The sequence below is a fragment of the Diachasmimorpha longicaudata genome, chromosome 1, assembly GCF_034640455.1.
Source record: "Diachasmimorpha longicaudata isolate KC_UGA_2023 chromosome 1, iyDiaLong2, whole genome shotgun sequence".
In the NCBI taxonomy this organism is placed as follows: Eukaryota; Metazoa; Arthropoda; class Insecta; order Hymenoptera; family Braconidae; genus Diachasmimorpha; species Diachasmimorpha longicaudata.
The window spans coordinates 4,684,553-4,707,646 of NC_087225.1; the positions used below are offsets into that span (position 1 = coordinate 4,684,553).

The 23,094-nt window shown below is 43.6% G+C and overlaps 2 protein-coding genes across 3 annotated transcripts in view; one reads left to right on the top strand and one right to left on the bottom strand.

Moving 5' to 3' along the window:
• The window catches only part of LOC135168043 (uncharacterized), a 46,635-nt gene extending 38,745 nt beyond the window's left edge, over nt 1-7,890 (top strand). The window contains exon 8 of the mRNA XM_064131924.1: nt 866-7,890. Within this exon, the coding sequence (XP_063987994.1) occupies nt 866-1,439 (574 nt within the window). The 3' untranslated portion in view covers nt 1,440-7,890. The remainder of the gene's footprint in view (nt 1-865) is intronic.
• Nucleotides 7,891-8,232: 342 nt separating this feature from the next.
• Nucleotides 8,233-21,238, bottom strand: LOC135168832 (uncharacterized). 2 transcript variants are annotated; one of them, XM_064133409.1, is made up of 4 exons: nt 21,206-21,238; nt 9,105-9,720; nt 8,845-9,016; nt 8,233-8,482 (listed from the first exon to the last, which is right to left on the bottom strand). In XM_064133409.1, the coding sequence occupies exons 2-4, from the start codon at nt 9,363-9,365 to the stop codon at nt 8,325-8,327; spliced, it is 591 nt and encodes a 196-aa protein (XP_063989479.1). In that variant the 5' UTR covers nt 9,366-9,720; nt 21,206-21,238; the 3' UTR covers nt 8,233-8,324. The 2 variants fall into 2 exon arrangements, with proteins under 2 accessions (XP_063989479.1, XP_063989488.1); XM_064133418.1 differs by lacking the exon at nt 21,206-21,238 and having other exon boundaries at nt 9,105-9,402; nt 9,638-9,721.
• Between the last annotated feature and the right edge of the window lie 1,856 nt (nt 21,239-23,094).

Consider the following 23,094-nt stretch of genomic DNA (forward strand, 5'->3'; position numbering starts at 1 on the left):
AGCTTTGACTGGTACGATGATGGTAATGATTGAATAAGAAGAACGGCGGATAAACATGATAATGTGGGTTCAGGGGCTCACCGTTGGGGGGATTTATTGAGGAGCTGGGAAGGATATCTGTTAGGGAAAGAGGGAACTGAAGAGTGGTATTCACTCGATCCATTTTTGGCTCCTTTTTTCCACCGTGTTATTTTCCTCTGGCACGGACTGGTCCTCCTTTCGAATCGCGGGGCACAACGATTGTTCACGAATCGTCCTTGGGTTAGAAACACGTCTAATTCTTTTCTACTAACCGGCTTCTCCGGGTCACTTTACTGAGATCAATTATATAGCTCGCTCACTCGGCTTGTATGCCTTCTGTGGTGGTGTATTACCAGTAACAACAAGACAGCTGACATACTAATGTCGATCAGGGAGCGCCTGTACTCCGTCATGGGATGCATTCAGGGTTTTTCGGGGATCACTCGCTCATTTCTGTGTGACATATTTTCAGGACACATTGCATCATTCTTCCGGGTGTCAGCGAAGAGAGGTATTACGAAGAACTACGAAGTGCTGCAGCTCATTGGGTATTGGAGGGGGTCATGGAGAGGGGGGAGGGCGATTGATGAGGAATAGGTTACCCAACGGAGGAAAGAGTCAATGTAAAACTGCGATGATGAGCGGGTGGGGCGGGGGGGGGGAGATACAGATGTAGTTGCCTCTATCTATCTATCTATCTGTCTATCTTTTCTCATGAATGAAGATCATATCGAGGAACAAAATATTGCAATCAATACAAAATTATTTCTAGATAAAAAAAATAGTTGATTGAGTAAAAATTCATCCTTACCAATAAAATGTATTATTTTTCCGATTGTTTCAGACTACAAATTCTGATAGAAGTCGGCATAATCAAGTATTTGGAGAGGAGAAATCTTCCAAAGGTGGAGTATTGTCCCCTCAATCTCAAAAGTACCGAGCGGCAGTTGAAAAATTCAGACTTGACATTGACATACAAAGTGATCGGGGCGGGATTCATATCTGCATGCATCACCTTCATTTATGAAATTAGTAAGCGTCGAAAAAATACATTCTGTCTTCGCCATGGGGACAAGGGTACCTGCTGTTCGCCAAGCATGGAAAATTCAGATATTCCAGTACGTCTTTCACCAGTGTTGTTACAAAATCTCCCCAATCGTGTGAAACAAGACACAAGTGCCATCCGCCACGCTATTATTCACAAGTGTACCAACGATTCGTATGACAGCTATAATCATCGAGAATTAAATATCGGAAAGATTTCTCCAATGTACGAAAGTATTTACGGAGACACAGCATCTGCGAGGAAAGCGTATATCAATGGGAGAGATTACTGGGTGATTACAGTGCCTAAAGGAGATAGACGGCTCATTCCGATCAGAACGCCTTCAGCGCTACTGTTTCAGTATACGACCTGAATGTATTCATGTGGAATTTTCTTATGATTCAGGAATTACTTTTAAAGCTCAAACATACAGTGAACTCTAGGGGACAATGAAAGTCTAACAATTTGCATGATAACCCATGTTTTACGCAACTGTATTGTAATATGGAAGGGTAAATTAATACAGGATGAAGTGGTGGATTGTAAGAAGTCAATTTAACACGGCAGGAAATTTGAAGTAAAAACTTCTATGTTAGCACTGCAGTGGAGCTCCGTGAAGTGGGCACCCGACCTTCATGTATTTCAATACAAATCGAGTATTAAATAGGTTTCACGGTACATAGAACAGCAGTGATTTTTTCCATTGTAGTCGAGAAATATGCCGGAATTCATTTTTTAATGACAGTTAAGAAGTAGTTGATAGTTACAGCTCAAATGGCATCGGCTTCGTATCTACGATTGTGTGCAGTTGATCGAGGGGCTATTCAGTCAAAAATTCGATGACACAGTGATTGCTGATTTCATCTGATTTCGAGATGATTTCAATGATTTCTTGAAATCGTTGATTTCATGTGATTGCCAGGGATTTTTTTTCCGGTGATTTCACGATTTCAAATGATTTCATATCATTTCAAGTCTTTAATGCGAATGGGGCAGCAAGGGCGGTGAGGGCTGGTAGGGGAGATAAGTTGGATTCAATTAGATCTCCGGATAAAATACTAGCACTAGCAGCAGTTATATCCCAGTCATGTAATGACAAATACAAGGAGGAATACGGCAATCTTTTTCAATAAATCATTTATTCAACATAGGAAAACAAAGTATATCTCTGACATACTGAACTGAATTAAACTAAATGAAATAAAATCTTCACGTCTCAGTAAAGGACAAACAATTTAGAACTAAAAATATTTGACAACGTCTTTATATATTTTCTCATCAACTCGGAGACCATCTTTGGAAATGACTGGAGAGGAAATTGTTTGACGGTATTGACTAATATTTATAGAGCCATGAGTAGTCATTGGCTGCATTTAAAAAATCTTTGTTTCTTTAAAATATACCAGGTACAAAGTACACCTATTTCTTTAACATTACCCTGTACACGAGCATATGATCCTGAGAACTCTCGAGATGTTATTGTTCTCCCATACGAATAAACAAAACTCAACACCAATCCTAATAAACAAGTTTTATAATTCACTGATTTCATGTGATTTCATTTGCAGTCATCTGAAATCGATGAAATCCCAGAATTTCTCTGATTGCAATTAACTTCGACCGATTTCATGAGATTACATGTGATTTCGAACATGATTTCAGCCCGAAGTTACACAGTGATTTCACGAACGAATAGCCCTTCGCAGTTGATTGTAGATTCAAAATTTTTCGAGCCCAATGAAAAAAGGGCCCATAATCAAGCTTTTAACGTTATGGGTGGATCAATTGAGCTTAAAAACCTGAAAGAAGATTGAATGATCGAAGGAACTCATGTGGAGTTATTTGTAGTATAAGAATTCTGAACATAAGTATTGATATAAGTTACGCATCGTAGGAGCCATACGCCATGAAAGTCAGACGTGATATGGGTTATGCGTTATACGAGTCAACCGCCAAATGGATCAAATATCATGGGAGTCATTCATTTCATCTTTTGTACTTGAGATGTAACCCATTGCTAATCGACAAAAAGAGGCTAGAAATCCTCAACACGCAGGAGATGAAACCACGAAAATTCAATGACGTGAACAATCGTTTAACACTAAATTTTCTTCAGAACCTCAAACCTCCGGCCACCGCCCCATAAAGTCAACCCCTAATACAAGATAATAAAAACTTGCATAGGTACCGATTAAAATCAGTCGTGGAAAAACTGAGGTACCATGCGTTCTTTAATTGTCTCATAACACAGTTTGTCGCGCAGATCGGGTGGATATAAAATTTCGGTATTGTTCCCAACAAAATTCAACGACCTGCATTTCGAGGCTAGTCTGTCGAGTCCTAACGATTGCAAGGGTGTGGGAAATCCTGCCCCACAAAGAGTCTCTCCTTTTCCCCGCGGTGGCCCGTCCGTCGTATAACCCCCCAATCACGAAATTATCGGTGAACACTTTCCGAATTGGATTACGTGGTGAGAATTAGTCCAATTGTCGCCCGTGACCCCTCATCTCTCACCTAACCGTTGGATCTGATCGGACTAACTCAACGTTCTGTTTGCTCCTACCGGATCCGCTCGCGTCAGTCTCATATTGCCCTATCCTTCGTATAGTGCGACGCAAAATGTTAAATGTGACCGCTCTGTTTGTTATTGTTTATCGTCTGATCATTTGTTGACCATTTTTATAATAAAAAAGGTAACTCGTAGTGAAAAACACGTGCTGTGCGTTCTACGGAATGCTTTGACCCCCTTCATTCCACCGCCCTCACATCCCGACAAGCAGATCGCTCTACTTACACAAGGGCAAAGGCAAAAATTGGGGGTTAACCCATAGGGGGTAGTGGCAAAATAAAATACTTCATTTGCGATCATCAAATAATTAACCTTAAACAAAATATCAGTCGATCACCAAAAACCAGAGACGCAAAAAATGAGAACTAGTGAGTGAAAGAGTGAGAGTGAGCGAGAGAGCGAGAGTGAGCGAGAGAGCGAGAGTGAGTGAGTGAGTGAGAGAGAGAGAGAGAGTGTGTGAGTGAGAGAGAGAGTGAGTGAGTAAGAGAGACGCCGATTGACTCAGTTATTAACAAATGGGGCATACAGCAGTATCTCCTATTCCTTGTAGCGAAGAGAAATATTATGACAGTGAAATAGAGAATAACAGAAAAAATTGGAACATAGAATGGCGAACGGCGAAAGAAGTCTTCGGAAAGAAAAATGCAAACTTACCGAAAGGGATTCATTTCATCGGGAAGAGGCAGGGGTGGATAGCTGATGACGAGTGTATTTCGCGAATGAATTCAAAGATTACTCCATAGATGACACTTACGATATCATTGACAGTATGAAGAGTAATCAATGGCAGAGCAAAAATTTTCAATCGAGTCATTTCACATATAGAAACACTACAAGGGAAAGAAAATGAAGTGCAACAGGAAAACCGGCATTTCAGGCAAGAGGAACCATTTTTTTTTAATTTAGAATGATTCTTTTGAGCAAGCATGCATGGCAAATCGATGGAAGCATTCTAAACTTGCTTGAATTGAAAAAGGGGAGAGCACTGTGAAGGTTAAAGGATATAGGTCCATAAACATATTGCGTCACCATGAAAGAATAATTGTTCAGTCGCATGTCGAGAATACTCATTCAGCCGACCGTTGAAGAATTTTTTTCGTGTTTCTTCCACACTGCTCAGCCTTCTGCCCATTTGAAGATCTATATAGTATATAGTTTAGTATATATATATTATATAGTTTAGTATATGTGTACTATATAGTTTGGTATAGGTTGTGACGTGGTGTTTTGCCCATCACGTGTCCTCGACCGTTTCGCGGGTTTTGAGACTTCCACTAGACGGGAAGTCACTTTCAGTGGTGAGAGTTCCGGGGAGAGGAGAACGGGGTTCTCATGGGCTGACTTTATTGTTGTATTGGTTGGGGCGAACTGCAAATGTCCGCGCCACTACACTCCTGCGGGGGATACCAAGAACCTCGAGAGCATCAGGGATTGCAGAGACCCGAGAGGTGTCGTCCAAGGCAATGATTCCCTGAGGGAAGGATGCAGGATGCGGGGAAAAGGCTCTGGAAAGACCGACCGGAACCAGCTCAGTCGGCATCACCAGGAGCAAGGGCGCATGCGTTACGCATCAAGGACGCATGCGTTGCGAATTAGGGCAGCTGGCGCGCATGTCTAATCAATAAGGATGGGGGACAATGACGCCACCACCCCCTACCCTCCTATCATCGAACGCGTGATCCACCTGTTTCGTACGGCACGTGTGAAGTACGCAACAGGTGTTACGTACGAGTGAAGCAAATTGGAACTCCGGGAGATCTGGTGAGCGTGGGGGCCTTTTATCAGGGGCATTTCTAATTTTATTTTGGAGTGGTCGATTAACATTTATCGTTGGCAGATTCCGAGGGCGATTTATTTTTTATATCTAGGACATCTGAGTCCCAAAGGACAATATGTGGAGCATTCCCTCAGCGAATCTCTGGCGGTTTCAATCAGTGAAAACTCTCGATGTCTGTCTCTTTCTCCGAGTGGATAAGTAAGATGGGTCAATTAGATAATCGAATTTTGTGAGTTAGAGGATGAAACTGTGGTAATTGGCTAAGTGAATTGTTGCATACCAATCGTTCATTAATAATATTACCACAACAAAATAATTATATTTATTGATGTCAACGTTGAATGGGAAAAATGGACACTTCGCGATGAAAATATGGGAAATTGTTCGTTGAAACGTTATTTCTAAATCACCACCTCGAGGGAATTCCCCAAGTAAAACATCTGCTGAACACTCAAAACCTTTAACATTATCTCGGAACCAGTCCCACCAATTATGTCATAAACAGGGTAAAATTCATTTTCAAAAATCCTTCAGGCACTTCTATAAATCAAGATAAATCGTTCCCTATAAAAAAAAAGGGTTTCTACCAAAATTTCCCTCGTTCCGCTTATTTTACAGCTTGATCCTTTGCAACCGGTCAGCAATCTCCTCACAAGCCTCGGGACCGCAACGGGACCTGGGAATTCCCCTTATTAAAAACCCAAAGGTTGAAGAGCAAAAATTCTTCTCCTTACATGCAGACCCTCCTACAGAAACCTCCCACCAATCAGAAATACAATTTTCATCCCTTCTTAAAATTTAGGAAACTAGTTACCCCTCTCGGGAAGTAATTGAGGAGGGAGTGTAGGGAAAAAGAAGACAGTACCAAGTAGGCAAACAATCGAACCACATCGCGAGTGTCCAAGTTCTTCCCAAGACTTCATTTTGAGATTAGATTCGATGATCAGAGTTGGTCCCATTAGAAAAACCTAGTTCTCTTTATAAACCCATAATAACAGTGCAAATGTGAAAAGTTCAAACTTGTGATGAAATGAAAAGTGAAATCAAACCATAAGTGCATTTTTATTCTTTGTTCAACCACCCGTGACAACTGTCAGTAAGATAAAATCAAAAATAAACAAATAAATACCAAAAAAACTCAAACAAAAGGAATTCAGAAAAATAAAAGTTTAGTCATTAATTCTTTCGAGTGAAATTAATTTATCAACTCGAAAGTGTCACAATCATTTTCTCGATTGCTGGCACATGAACTGTGTGATGTACATGATGAACTCTAGAATCTCTCGCCATTGAATTTCGGTTCAGGAATGTGAAGGTCGCGTGACCCTAACCGTGTTTGGGTCGGATTCTCGTCTCTGTCGCGTATTTCTTTTGTTTGGGCATCACAGAGACTTACCGATTTTATTATTATTGCGAGTCGTTGAATTATTTGAAGAGTTTGGCTACGGTCGTTGTGATCAACCGTCTGTTTATATTTCGACTAACGACAAGTGGGTTGACTAGCTCACTTATTCCGATTTACATGTCGTGTCCAGTTCATAATCATAACTCCAGGCTAGCGACTCAGGTGTGCAATCATTTGTTAACTGACTGCGTTGACTCTCTGTCGGAATGATTTATTTTATTTTTTGTGTTATTGTGATTAGACTTCAGAATTAACTTAATAACTTGTAACTCGACGACAATGACTTGAATCACATTCCGGTGTGTCATTAATCACGCAGACTCAAGTTACGGGGATTTTCTATTTGGATCAAATCATGTTTAATTGTATCGAGACCGCATCTTGACGTTAATTAAACATCGTTCTCCCCGACAATTTTTTAGTTTGTTTTACATTTAATTTTTTTTGAGACATCCCAGTTTTCATCCCCTTTCAGCTTCGGCTTTATTTCAATCTCTACGTACCGAGCAGCGGGGAATTCGAAGCCGCAAAGCGAGGATTTTCGGAACGGTGGTCATTCCGTTAAATGACCTTGCGCCTAACATACAGTTTTGGATATTCGATTTTGGGGTGTGGTGGTGCCAGAGGGGTGGCTAACGGACGGAGGGTTTCGTGAACTTCTCGAAATTACGTCACAATATCTACTATAGTATATATATAGTATATATTGTGACCTTTCTCCTAATATTAAAGAATAATTAGAGGGCAGGTCATTAGGTAAAAAAGGGACAAAGGCAGATTATGAAGAAAGAGTTCATTAAATGAATTATTAATGGATTGAGACAATTAACTAGTCACGCCTTTGCATATTATCTAGGCTTGCGATAAGGCAGATCACTTGTCGGACCACTCTATACAAAAGGTAAGGGGGGAAGGCTCTAGTATTTATATAAAAGAGGTAGAATTTGGCGATCCAATGATTATAAATACTATAAATGGAATAAGAATTACAGGGTGGTCACCGTTGGAGGGGAGGTTTATTGTAATAATGGCGGAGAAGATGTCTGCTGGGGCAAGAGGGAAGGGACGGAAACTCACTCGGTGCTGGCTTTGACCGATGCGCAGCCCTTCGAAAGGGTAAACAGCTATCACGGGGTTCACGTCCAGTCCATGCAGGGTGATACAATCGGCGAACATAATCGGCCGTATACTCATTCTTGAGTGGGCCGATATTCGGCCGCATCTGTAATTTTAAGTATGCCGATAGTCGGCCGCATCTTTAGTTGTAAGTAGGCCGATACTCGGCCTTATATTCAATTTCGAGGGGGCCGATGATGGTCGCAAGTAATAAATGGTTCTATGTGAAGAAAATTCAGGTTTAAAATTTTTTTATTGATAAAGTATGAACGGAACATGAATTGGTACATCCATTGTGATGTAATTTTTTTGAGAAGATATTACCAACTCTGAAATTAAGAATCTCCATATCAATATTGAGATTTATTTGTTCTTGTTTTGTTGTTGTTAGTTACGGATTGTTATTGTTGTTGATTGTTGATAAAAGTTGTATTTCTCCAACTTTGACACGTTGTTTTCGTCCTCTTTCACGATATTGCCATTTAGCTAGCCAAACTCCTACGTGCAAAATTAATTTGGGATATGTCCCCCATCGGTTTATCATTGCAGCTAGAACAAAACAAAAACAATGAAAAAATGAGTTTAATTGAAAATTAAGTGAGAGAGAAAGGAATATTCGGAAGAAATGTTGATTTCTGCTTAAAAACAGTTTTATGATCTTTTTTAAATGCAAATTGTTTGAATTTCGCCTTTATTTATGAAAAAAAAAATTTTTTCTTAGGTACTTTTCATTTTGAAATTACTACCCCTTGTTTGAGAATAAGCGTCATTTGTTCGCTATCATATTTTTATTTTCATAAAAGAAATTCTGAAGTCTTTTCCATATAGTAGTACGAAACTAAATCGTCCGTCAAGTCGAAAGCCATGCCCCAGAAATTTCCCGAATGCTATAAATAAAAACAAATAGTTACCTTCAAAGCAAGCATATGGGGCTGTATCCTTAAAACGACGCTTGACTGCAGAAGCCTTCTTCATCCCTTGGCCCGAATAATGTGATTGCACGTTCTTGTCAATTACAGAGGGAAGAACTTTAATAATATATTCTTTGGTGGTAGTATGGTTTACACTCAAATATTCCATAAGCTGCGTCGTTGAAATTAGAACAGATAATTTAAATTACAACCAATCCGAATAAAAATAATATCAAGAGTAAGAAGGAACAATATCGTACCAATGCCTTCTTCCTGTCTTCAATAAGATGAAGTTCCGCTTCAAAAGCCAGAACGCCCTCCAGTGTAGTTAGTGGGAAAGTAGTACCAAGTGTTTCTTGAATTTTCTTATAATCATATTGTATATTTTCAGTCTTTAAAGCTGTGATATTAAGACTAAGAGCTTTAAGTTTATGTTCAATGTCATAGAGAATGCTGCGTTTCGTAGACTCGATTTGTGCTCTTAGTCCTTTGAATTGTTTATCCATATACTCAATGTCCATGCATTCCTTTAGAAATAATATTACAGCTATTCACCTACTGAAATATTTCGGTTAATGAATGAAAAAAATCGATAAATGTTAAAGTTTAAGCAGTAGAACACAATAGTTGATCGTTGTAACAACTATTTATTGGGTGTAAAAATATAACGTGGTTAACAATTGAAGAGGCCGTACGCCATGACACCTCATACCCAGTCGATAGAATCGAACTATTATCTCGAGAGTGTACCTCGATAAAGTAGAAATTAATCCAATCTCTAACAATAAATTACCTTGTTTTTTTTCTTTGAACACCTTGGAGTTTCGGAGACAGATCTTCTCAAGGATTCTTCCGAATCGACGCTCATGTTCGAAACTGCGAAATATATGTTATGATTCAATGAGGATATACACTCCTGTGCCAATGTGCATTTTCTACTCTAAAGTTTAAACTTTTTATCAAGGGGTTATTCAGTTAACTTTAAAATTTTTCCATTGATTTTAGTTACAACTGATCAGATTTCGAATTAAATATGTATACACTTTCCTAAGAAAAACGATTTCATCAATATTAATTTTAAATAGTTCAATATTTGACAGAATACGGAAAAGTGATTGGAAAAATCTTGAGTGATTATTTTTCTTAAATTCTCCCCACTATTTCTACTGTAGCTTCGCACATTCCTCTTGTTATTTGACTGCAGTGGAGAATTTAAAGCGTCACTATCTAGGAAAGTACAAAGAGATTTAATTATAAAGAGGAAATAAAATGTGAACACATACAAAAAATGTATTATTATTATTATTATTATTATTTCTTTCTTTGATGTTACAATTTTTTTCCGTTGTTTTACATCCTTTCCAGCCTCTTTCAATTATCTCTTCTATTTTAACTTTAATATTAATATATATATTTCTATTTTATACAAAACAAAACAAATGTCCTCTCTCCTCTATGTCACAGCCCTATCAGCCCCTCTTCTCTACAACTTTCTTCACCTCTCTTCTTCTTCACCTTCATCCCTTCTCCCCCGCTGCCCTCCTCAGCGCTTCCTCCATCCTCCTCAGCCTCTCAATCATTCTTTTTTCTGGGGGCGCTCCCATGATCTCCACCATCCTCTCTTACCAGTGCCTTCGATTACTTCTTCTGCCCCAGTCCTTCCACCACCTCTCGTTCTCTTTCCCCAGCCTCTTCATTAATTCCCCACATCCGAGAACATGCTTCATCTCCTCCTTTTCCCTTTTATATGCCCTGCATCTATCCTCTACCATTCCCCTCCTTCCTCTCATCAGCGCGTTCCCGCATCGCCACCTAGCCCATCCTGTCTTCTGCTCTTCCTGCAGTCTCCTGTCCAGCCAGTACTTTCCCATCTCCGTGTTCTTTTTGATGTGTTTGTAGTAGTTACAGTATCTTGATTCTATTTTTGCCCAGTCCTTTTGTTTCTCCTATCCCTCCATTATTTCCACTAGCCCCTCCATCCTCTCGCCTATTCCGTCTAACTCCTTTTTCCACAGCCTCTCCAGTACCTCGCCGTCGCCCTGCTCCTTTAACTTGTCCCTGACCGTTCTCCCCCACTCCGTTGGCTGTCCGTTCTTTATTCCCATAATTTCTTCTCTTAGGCATTTCTTTGCCCATCTTCCTTCTTCCATTTCTCCTATCGTTACCATGAACTTTACTGCTCTCCTGAAGGCTCCCGTTTCTATGCTTTCCACTCCCGCTTCCATTCTCCAGATGTACTCCGGTGTGTTCCTTGCCAGTCTCATACTCGCTTTGACATACCTCCTCTGCACTTATTCTATCTCTTCCTGTCTCGCCCATCCCCAGACTTCTACTCCGTACAGTGCCGCCGCCTTCACTGTCGCTCCCATAAAATAGAGCCTTCTTCTGAGGCTCTTCAGCCTGCTATTAGTCTCTGTGCCTTTCCCGCTAGCTTGTTTGCGTGTTCCCTCTACCTGTTTCCCGTTGTGAAATAGAATCCCAGGTATTTGAATTCCTTCACCACTTCCAACTCCTTTCCTTTGAAGCCCCACCTTTCTTTTTTCCTTTTCCCCCCTTTTCTAAATACCATTATTTTTGTTTTTTCCACACTGACTTCCATCCTATTTTTTTCCGCCTACCGCTCCATCGTCTTCAGCATCCTTGCCAGTTCCTCTCCCTCTGCCACCATTGCTGCGTCGTCCGCATATAGCAGCGTATATACCTTTTCCCCTGTTCCCCTCCCAATTGCCGTGCCTCCCGCCCCATTCCTTTCCAATGTCCCGATTACGTCCTCTATATATTGTAACGTGGTATTTTGCCAGTTACTGGTCCTCGACCGTGGCGCGATTCTAGGGACCTCCACCAGGCGGGAAGTCACCTTCGATGGCGAGGGTTCGAGATGAGAGTGATGAGCGGAGGTATTCGTATGATTTATTTTTTGTTTTGGATTCAAATGACGCGCCACCGCGTTCTCACGGAGGACGTCATCGAGGGTCCTGGAGGAGCTGGGAGATGGCGGTAGTCGCCAGGATACCGGACAGGATGAAGGAGCGGATTGGTTGGCCGACAGTGGAGCCACGATCCCGGGGGCAGGTACCCGGAAGTGACGCAGTGGTCGGCAAACTCCGAATTTTGGCCAATGACTGGATGTGCAATGTGGTCTATGGGGGAGCCACAATCCAGCTATTAATTGGCGCGGAAGTGACGTCTCACCAGAGCACGAGGTCCCGCGATTAATGGGGATATAGGACTACGTTAATCAGTAGGGTTACTAGTCGCATGGGCGGTGATTAACGCACGTATGAGGTGGTTGATTGAGCCTAGCCGTAGTGGATGGCACATGCGCCCTAATTAATGGGCCTGTTGCGCATGACTGGTCGTGGGGGATTGGTGGGAAATGACGATGATCACCCCCCCCCCACTCATAATCGCCTGAAATCACCAGGTTGCCGACCTGTTGCGGATTTTCACGTGGCGAGGAAAATCACTTCCTGTTTGGTGGAGCTTCGGAGCAGACCTGTGTAAATTGTGTGGTGCCACGGACGCCATTTCGCCGAGTATTCCTTTGCGGCTGTAAAAGTATTTTGTGAGGACGGACCCGAGGAAGTGTGGAGGTTCAGGGTGAGCGTGGTGGCCATTTCTTTGTTTTTTTTTTGGAATTTATGTAAAGATTGTGGGCAGAGATCCCGGTTTTGTCGGTGTTTTATACACCTGGGTCCTGCGGACCGTTAGTGGATTTTTCCTGTCCAGGGATCCCTGGCCACTTCTCTCAGCGATTTTTGCGGTATCTCTCTCGCTCGGCAGATTGTTATAACATTGGTTTTATTGTATTTTCGTGAATTAAATGTCGGGGATGAGTATTGCGACTTCTGTGTGATGATTTGCGTCGCAAACTCATCAATCCCTCGCCATCGAATTCGAGCCTGATTTCTGTTATATTTTCAAGGTCGCGTGACCTCTGGATTGTTGTGTATCGTGGATTGGAATGTTGGCTGATCGAGGTCACGCAGCCTCATCGATTTTTGTGTTGACGCTTCGAGTCACTGGATTCTTTTGACCAAAATTATAACGTTTAGATTCTGATTCATTTATTTGACTGTAATGGGGTTTCCTGACTCCGTCGTTTGAGTTAAATTATGTTTTATATTCTTGGACCTTTGCAACTTGCGTCTTGGAACGCGGTTGTTCATCTAATATCTATTGTAATTCATTTGACCGTTTTGAGATCGATGACTTGATTTTCCTTGTTGGCTGACTTCAGAATAGTTTTAATTGATTTTATTGATTGGACAACAGTGACGTTATAGTATGATTTCCAACTGTGTGTGCGACAACGCGTGGTCGATTTCCGGGGAGTTATTTAATTGATTTTTTTTTTATTGTATCGAGATTGTCTCCTTTATTTTTTTTATTTATTAAACATTGTGATCCCCGATCATTCTGACAATTGCGTGGTTTTTCTTTTTGTTTAAAAGTCCCAGTTGCATCCCCCTTTCAGCTTTTGGATTAAGTGAATCCCAACGGACCGAGCTGCCGGAGCTATCGAAGCTGAGAGCGGAGGAGTATTTTGTGTACGGTGGTCATTCCGTTCTAATGACCTGGCGCCTAACGGATTTTTCTGATTTGTTTGAGGGGTGTTCCGGTGCCAGAGGGCGGGCGGATGGACGAAGGGTTCCGCGAGCCTTCGAAAATACGTCACAATATATATATTAAAAAATACCGGGCTCAGCGGGCACCCTTGTCTTACCCCCTTGCGCGTCCTAAATTCCTGCGTCAATCCCTTCCCTGTTATAATCTTGTTCCGTCTCTTCGTAGATCTTCTTTGTGATTCTCAGGAATTTTCCTTTTATTCCCATGCTCGCCATTTTCCCCACAATTTCTCTCTGTCCATTTCGTCGAATGCCGCCTTAAAGTCCACGAATGCCACATATAATTTCCCTTGTTTCCTCTTCAGCCTGTTTCCTATTATTGTGTGTAGCACTGTGACGTATATCGATGGAGGGAAGACACGAGCAAGAGAGACGCGAAAAATTATCACGAGACCAGCAATCTCGCGAATTTCCCGGATCGACCGGAGGTCAAATACACGTAGAGAAAAACGGACAAATTCAGGGTTAGGGAAAAATTAGGAGTATTTAGAAATATTAGATGAAATCGTGTCGGTCCTGCGCTGACGTCGCGAAGAGGGGTAATAAAAATTACCATCCGACGTGGGTAGAGGGAGAATCCGTTCGCGACATCTTCTCGGGATGAACAGCCTGGCTGCGAGTGCCAGCACCCCAGAGGGAGGGATCCGCGAGGTAGATTAAGGTTGGGTTAAGTATGGAAGGTCAGTAGGGGGTGCCGCGGCCAACACCCCACTGAATCGCCACCTTTAAATAAACTATTAGGGCAATTTGAATATCCGCGGATCCCAGGGGAGCCACCCGGGAAGACTAGCCGCGATAATCGCGTGAGAGATGAATATCGGGGAGTTGTGGTTCCCCCATTCAAATTTGAATGGGGAGGTTTTGGCGCGCGGAGCGACACCGGCGCCGCCGCAGTATATCCGCCAGAACTACTACTACTGTTCTGGCGAGACAGAGTTCCGCCATTCCTCGGCCACTTCCCGCCAGGACACGAGACCGAGAGGAGGTCCACTCTCGCCGCACCCCGAGAAAACATCAGGGACACCATGGGGGGATCGCAACCCGCCAGCAAAATCCGCGCAAAGGTGAGAGATCGAGATTCAATTATTTTCCCAGTCACCCCGTTGACTGGAGAATCGCGGGTTTAAATTATGGAAAATCGAATATCCCGATCGATCCACGGATCGAACGGTGTTTTTCCCCGTTCAGGTGGTCCTTAATGGTGGTCGTTAATTTTATCCCCAGGAGATCGCTCCCATGGGAGTTAGTGTCGGTTGGTAGGAAATATTAATAAGAATCCCGGGGAAAAATCTGCGGAAAACCCCGTGGAACGGGAGCTCTTTGTTTTTTTTTGTGTTGCGACGCCCTATCCGCGTACCGATCCGCGTGTCCCTATTCGGGACACACGCGTATCATCGGGGCCTGGGGTATTCCCCCTCCCCGTACGTCCCACTCAACGTTGAGCGAGAACTCCGGCTCAGCGTTGTCAGATAAAAATTCCCGTGGTACGGGAACGAGGATATATTAATCCCCGTCCGCGGTGAAAATTCCCCATTTTGGGAGATGATGCGTCAATTGTCACCCTCGACGGTGGAGTTTATCCGAATCCAATCGGATCGGGCATTACCGGGGTGGAACAATTAAAAGACGTGAAAACATCCTCACGTGCGCTGTGCACATTGAGCGTAGCGCTGTCTCTGTCGCACCTTGTGCCTCGCTCTCTCTCTCTCTCTCGTTTGAAGCCCCTTCCAGGCCTAGTGAGAACTCACGGTGGTTCTCAACCTGCATTAGGGATTTTCATACATATTAATTTTTTTTGTCTCACCGTTGACCTCAGCCGGTTGGCGGGAGTCCCGAACCCTTCCCGAGGGCTCGCGGAATCGCGTGGGCAGATTTATTATATATTTGAATTAGGGGATAAATAATTTACGGAGTCTCCGACCCGTCGTCAGAAAATCCCGAGCATCACGACTCGCGGAATCCATCGAATTTTCTAGTCTTCCTTTTTTTTTGTTGTTCTATGGCTATTGACCAAATAAATCGAAAAAAATTGTATTCTGACTTCTGATTCGATTTCTTCCAGTTAGTCAGACTAATTTTGCCCTATTCCTCGAATCCACCCCTCCCTCCACTACCTAGCATACTGAGCAGCGCAGGCATCCGTAACCTCTCCCTTAAACCCCTCGCTAAGTTAGGCTAGTTTCTGCCTTGTTTTGCGTTTCTTGCGTTAAATTTGTTTATTTAGACTTCGAGTCGCTAATTACTCGACCCAAAAAATTAGCTGGCGCCCAACAACCTTCTAGGTTCCCACTTTGTCCGTTTTCTTTCCTTTTTTTGGTGTTTGGCGAAGAGGCTAAAGGGAGGAAGGGCGAAGGTGACGGGCAATTCCGGTCGTTGGGAAATGTCACGTCACAGCACAAATACTTGTTCGATCGTGCTTCTGTTTGCTTTAAACCCTGCCTGCGCCTCTCATAACTTCCCCATCCCCTCCAGCCACCTTCCTAATCTTCTGGCCATTATTCCCGTCATTATTTTGTATCCAATGTCCAACAGTGATACTCCCCGATAGTTCGCCGCTTTGTCCACGTCTCCTCCTTTGTGGATTGGGAAAATTGTTGCCACCCTCCATCTGTCGATCATTTCCTCTCTTCTCCACAGTTCCTTGATTGTCCGTATTCTTTCTTTTTTCCCGTCCTCCGGCAGATTCTTCCAGAACTCCGCCGCCATTCTGTCCTCCCCTGTCTGCTTTCCTCTCTTCAACCTGTTTATTTCCTTCCTTATTTCCACCTCTGAAATCTCCTTGTCCAACTCCTCTTCCTCCTCTCCCTCCCTTTCTTCTTCTGTCCGTTCTGTCTCTGTCTCATCTTCCTTCTCTTTCTCTCTGGCCCCTTCTGCCCCGGTTGCTTTTGCCCCTCTCCTCCTCTGTTCTTCTGCCTCTTCTTGTTCCCCCTGTTCCGCTTCCAGCAGTTCCTTAAAATATCGCAACCAGTCCTCCTCCGTTATGTTGTTTGCTGTCTTTCTTGCCGATTGTCTAAACCAATTCATCGCCTTCCACCAATCCGCCATCGTCCTACTTTCCATCACCTCCTGTTGCTGCCCCTCGATCCACTTCCTATACAGCTTTCCCCTTACTTCCCTTACTTTCTTCTTCACCTGGTTATATTCCCATTTGTTCTTCCAGTTCCTTTCCTCTCTGTATCTTCGTAGTTTTTTAAAGATTCTTTTTCTCTCCTTCGTGTACTCCCCATTATCTCACGGCGCTCTTTCCCTTCCGGTTCCTCCCGTTGTCATTCCCGTTTTTATTGCCACTCTTACCGTACTTTCGACTAGCCTCTCCCATCCGCCGCTCACGCCTTCCTCCGTTCTCCCCTCCTCTTCCTTCCGTGCTTCTTGCCATTTCTTTATGAAATCTTCCCTCCTTGCCTCTTTCCATTTGAGTCTTTTTTCTGCCTTCCTTCCCACTCTCCCTCCTTTGCTCTTTCGCCCCCATTCACTATTTCTCTGAACCATTGAGGGTTGTCCTCCTCTTCCAGTTTTATCATTATGTAATCCAACACACTTCCCAGCCCCGTGCCTTCCCCTATGAACGTGATTGCCCCCTCCTCGTCTCCTTTGCTTCTCCCATTCTGTATTAGTAGCGCCTGCTCCTCACACCGATTTATTAGCCTTCTCCCCTCATTCCTTATCGTCTTGTCCTGCGATCTTCTTTCTTTGAACTCACTTAGTTGTTCCATCCCTCCTTTTGCCTATTATTCTCAGCCTTCGTCCATATTCCCACACTTGCACTGCCCATTCAGCCTCCAACGATTTCCTCACCCCCATCAGGTGTCCTCCACTCGCCTTTCCTCTTGCTTTCTGCCTTATTCCTCCTTTCCCGAACCACTCAAAATTTCTGTTCAGCCTCTCTATCATTTTCTTCATTCCTGTTTTGTATGTGGAGAGCAAAATTAAATGACTTCACACTATTTTCGTTTTGTATTGTTTTCTTTATTTAATGTTTGGAGCAATGTTGTCAATTAACATTTAAAAAATGCCCATTGCAGTAATTCTGCATTGGGCTATAATAGTGTCTTTATGAATATGTCCAAGCAGTGAATCCGCTTGGATCAAGATTTATGCGAAGTGGAACGGTCACTTCGTATGCCCAAGCCGTGAATCTGCTTGGATCGATACTTGTTTGAAGTGGAACGGTCATTTCGTCTTTTTAATTTTCATTGACCCTGTCTTAAGCGGAGCGGTCGCTTCGGGGTTGCAGTGCGCACTGACTGTTTTTCAACTTTTCTATCTTGGTTAGAATTTTGTAAAATGGAGGGGGTGTGTGTGTGTGCAACGTTTGGTGAAAACAAAAAAGGTCTGTTTCCTATATTTTACATCCATCTTCTCTCTCGCAACTGTAAGTGGATAGATTCGAGTCTTAAAAGCAATAAAATTTCTCAAAAGGTTAGCTATGCTAGAGTCAAGTTGCAGTTTTACGACTAGTCCCTTATTGTAATGCTTCTAAATTTCTACGGATACATTTTGTGAGTCTGTGCGCCACGTGTGACTGAAAAGCCCGAATACAATAGGTCCTTATTTTCTAGACGATACTGAAGAATAACACATGCACTCCTCTACTCAGATAATTCTACCAAACAATTCCCTTCGCCTCCTGGAATGCTACCACGTCCATTTCGCTCCACCATTCTTCGTTCTTCCCTATGTTCCCCGCATGCTCTACATTCCATTGTGTTATTTTGAGTGATTCGGGAATCTCCCCCCTATCCCTAGCCTGTTTTTCAAAAGGGTTTTCCCTCCCTCACTCTTGCTCTTTCTTCTCTCTGTCTTACTTCCTCTTTTCTCTCACCCCATTCAAGCCACGAGCCGTCCACATATATACTATTGTACGCTGTCCAGGCAGGCCAGCTCCTCTCCCTCCATTTCCCCGCCGGTTCCTCCAGCCTCCCTTTTACCTTCCTCTGCCATTCAGTTAGATCATCTGTAATGTATACCCCCCATCCCTTCGCGCGCAGTCCTCTTCTCTCTCTCCTTATCGCCTTTTTGTCCTCCAACTCCTCCATTCTCACCAGCCACCCCTCCTCTTCCATCCTGCTCATCTTTTCTATTCTGGCCTCCACCCCAATTTCCTTCTTGAAAAATGTTTCCAACTCCTCCTTTTTCCTCCTTGTTACTAGTGTTAGCCCCTTGATCTTTATATTTTTTCTTCTTCCTCTCCTTTCTTCTAATTCCTCCTTCCATTCTTCTTCTGGCAGTGCTGCAGGTGTTGTCCTTATTTTCTTCCTCATGTGTCTGTCCTCGTTCTCCTCCCCCTCCCGTCCCGCCATTTCATCCACCCACCCTCGCCATTCTTTCTCAGTCATGTCTCCCCCTCTTTCCTCTCTTCTTCCACCCCTTCTTGGTGTGTTTTCTCCCTCCTCCTTTTCTGCGCTCTCTTCCCCCTTTCCTCTTCCTCTCTCCTCTTCCTCCTCCTCTCTCTCTCTCTGGGGCCCTCCTCCTTCCGCCTTTTTCTGTTGTTCCTGATTGTCCTTCGTCTCCTTTCCCTCCCTCCTCCCTCTGCTCCACCTGTTTGGTACCCCCCCTGCTCTCCTTTTTCCCTCGCGGCTTCTTCCCCTTCGCTTCTCACTGCCCTTTCCTCTTTTCGTCTTCCCCCTCTTCTTCCGTCCAACTCTTTCCTTTCTTTCTCCTTTTCCTGCATTTCCCATCCTCGCTCCTTCCAGTATTCTACCTCTTCCCGTAGCTTTCCCAGCTGCTTCTCTCTCTTTGCCAATATGTACGTCATTGCTTCTAATTTTCTTCTCAGTTCTCCATTTTCCCTTATCTCCCTTTCCCCCGTTCCACACTTACATCTTTTCTCTCCGCTTCTCCTCATTTCTCTTAACAGTGCCTCCACTTCCACCATTCTCTTCCCACCTCTCGTTATGTCTTTCCTCCCACTCTCCCAACCATTTCTCTAGTTCTGATATTTTAAATCTTTCCTCCCTCGGTGACGTTGCCCCCCTGCTCCTCCTCTCGGTTTCTGAGTCCTCTCCCTCCTCCACGTGTTCTGTCTCTCTACTTTCCGTCCCGTCCCTAGAGCTTTCTTCCTTACTCTCCTCCTGCCTTTCGGTCTTCTCCCCCTCTCTCCACTTTGCTGTTTCATCTTTCCCCTTTTCCCTCCCTGGTTACTCTTACCGTATCTCTCTCTTGTTCTTTTCCCTATCTGTCACATTTTCTCTATCTTGTCTCATCATCCTCCCTTATACTCATATCTTTGTCCCCTTCTGTCACTTCCCTCCCTTTCTGCGTGCTTCGCTTCCCCTCCTGTCGCTGCTCTATCTCCTTACCTTCTGTCTGTGTCGTTTCTTCCTTATCTTCTGCTTCTACTCTCCTTTGCTCCGCCGCCTTCGTTACCGACCCTCTTCTTTTTATCGACTCCTCCAACTCGCCTCTCCCCTTTCCTTGTGGCGTTCTCTCCACGCGGCTGCTTGTCCTGAACCCCTCTTCCCCCACTCCCCTTCTCCCTTTGTTTCCCTCTGTTCATTTTCCTTTTCTTTGCCCACACTTTTTTCCACCTTGTTTGTCTCCTCCGCTTCCCTGTCCTTCCAATATTTTTCCAGCCCTTCGTCACTCTTCCCCACTTGCTTTTCCCTTGTTTTTTCTTCTCTTTTCCTTGGCCTTCCCCTCTTTCTCCGCCTGACACCTGTCTTCTGTTCCATCTCTCTCTCCATCTTTTCCTTTCTGGTCCCTGCCTCTCTTTCTGTTCCTTCTCGAAGTTTCTCGTCGCCTTTCCCCTTCCCCCACTTTCGTCCCAGTCCTAACGGTTTCTTTCAATCTTCCCCCTTCCCAGGTCCTCACCACTTTTCTACTCTTTGCTCCCCTCCCACTCACTTCACCGCGTTTTTTCTATTTCCCACCTGTCTTCCCCCCTGCCACTTCCTTCTCCACCCACTTTTTCACCTTTTTTTCCTATTTTTTTCGTAATAATTTGCTTTTTTCTTCCGCACTGCTCGTTCACACGACTACTCGCTCGCGCGCCACCTAGCGGTCTCTACAAAAAATGTATTTCAAACCTAAAATCAATTCTAGACTTCGATTGGATGCTCTCGAGTCTCTCTGAAGAGAAATATCATTTCTCTGAGGGATCTTCCTGAGAGGTGTCATCAGAACTACTAATTACACGAACCCTATTGTACTTTCCTTTAGGTGTCGAGGATAGAGAAGACACGGTGACTTCGTTTGGTTTAGCTCCGCTTTGACCTCTTGGAGACTCAACAGTTGCTTTGACTGTTACTTTTGTCTCAACGTTCTCACGTATCGAAATTGTATTTCTCAGAACTTCATTAACTTTGTCTTTAGCTAGAACTGGTGGTTTTTCAGTTTTCATCACTTCTGTGTCTGTGCTAGCACAATCGATGTCCCTGCATGCACGGTCAGCACGTCTGTTAGCTTGCTCAAGCGCATCTATCAAGCATTAGCCAAAAATGGAAATAAAAGTTAATATAAACCGTCTATTATTATGTGGTGCATTCTGCGTCAACTCAGCAACTCCTTCTATGATCTTACACCAGCAAAAACATTTTTCACGATTTTTCTAAATTTTTTGCTCAAATAAAAACAAGACAGTAATTTTGCAAATGGAAAAAGAGCCATAATTTTTTTCATAAAAGTAAAATAAATTTTCCAACATGTGAGAAGGAGGGAAAATCATAGAGTACCATACCCATTTTACAATAGAATTCAAAGAGGCGATATTGAAAGTGAAAATGTGTGAGACTCACCAGCAACTGTGGTATTCGCTTGTACAATTTTTGTGGTGGATATTTGCACAAATACCGATCTCCAATAGTCTGAGGGTCCATGATTCTGGCACCACATCGATTTGTCTTTCACCTTGTGCTTTATCTTCTTCGACGAACCAAATAACTGCATACTGACGATTATACGGTTGAGCCATAGTGATGATTTTTGTATCAGCATTCAACGTCACAAATCACTGAGTAATATATGCACGAAAAAAGAAGCACTGCTCATGTATTCAGAACTATGTATCAGTTGAACAGATGTTCACAATGAGGGAAAAGCCTTTATATATTTTATTGGATTATTAGGTTTAATTATTTTATATTATATGACGGTTATAAAAACGAATCGACGTGGACGGCGACAGAGCGTCACCCAAGAGTTTGTAAAACATAAACAATATTTTCTAAGTAAGAAAGAACAGAGGGTTCTTTCATTAGGTGACGAATTTGGGTTTGGCCTTAGGAACTAGTTCTTTAGTCTCTTAGAGAAATCCATCGTGTAAAGACGTATCTTCCTCGTGCCATTTTATAGAATAAAAGAATTATTAAATTTACATTGCGTTGTGTACTTATTAATATATATCCCACAACCAATAACGTTCTACATGCGTTGTCTAATAGTATAATAAATAAGTATTTTTACGTGTCCAGTGCTTGAGTGAACAAAACCGGTTCGCCGAGATCACCGGATAAGGATTCACGATTGAACACCTCGCTTCGGAAAGAAAAAGAAATTCGTGACGGTGATGAACCTCACTTATCGTTACTACTATGAGTGACCGGTGATATCCGGTAAAATTATAGGTATTTTAATTTCAATTAAATTAAAATTTTAATAAATTTATATAAATATTTAAATTAAAAATTATAGGTATTTTAATTTAAATTAAATTTAAATTTGAATTTATAAATATATTTGACTCAGCCCCGGACGTGCTCTATAAACGAGACGAAGGGGACGGTCTGAGTCACCAACTAAGCGCGTCCCCAGGTGGCGGATAGGGGGACGGTCGGAGAAACAGTGGCACCTCGGGAACGGAGAAAGGAGGCTGAACAACAGCACCTGACTCCAGGATCCTGGGGCACACTTCAGTACCCGGCCAGCGACAGCTATAACGTCGACCTACGGAAGTAAAAACCCGTCAGGAAGACCCAAGGCATCGCCGCGGACCAGACTCCCCAAGCTAAGGTGGGATTATCGTGCCGAGGGCTGAATGACACTGGGGAACAGTGTCGCAAACGATACCCTTGGGGAACCAGGCAGCACCCCATTGTATGCATGCCTTACCTCCGCATCCAGGCTCTGCGGGGGTGGACTTTCTTTTCCTGGTTACTCGTGGGAATAACATGGACCCATTAAATAATCAAAATTTTAACGCCGATGACGGTGCCCTCTCTGAGGGAACGGCAGAGGCTTGCAGGTCGGAGGAGAGCACGATCAGCACTAGGGCCCCGGAAGGGGAACAAGCGCTGATCCAAATGGAAGTTGTGGAGGAGCAGCCTCAGAAGGGCCCACCAGTGGTGGGCCCACTGTCGCTGACCCTACCCAGGGGAAGAAGAGAAGGGGTAGGACGGGTGCGGAGAAGCGCCGGGCCCGCCAGCTAGGCTGAAAGCCGATGCCTCGCGGGATCAGCAATCTCCGCAGGTAGAGACCGCGTCGAGGGATAAGGAGGAACAGGGGACAGGGCCCAAGAGGCCCAGGTCCTCAGGATCCACTACCCCCGATGTGGCCATGCCCATGAAAAAGATGCGGGCCATGGAAGGACTGGGGGCGACCTCCTTCAGAGAGGCGGCGAAGGGTGGCGGCAGGGTGGCCTTAGTGCCAACTGGCCATCCTGAGCTGTCTCTGACGAGGGAGCAAGCCG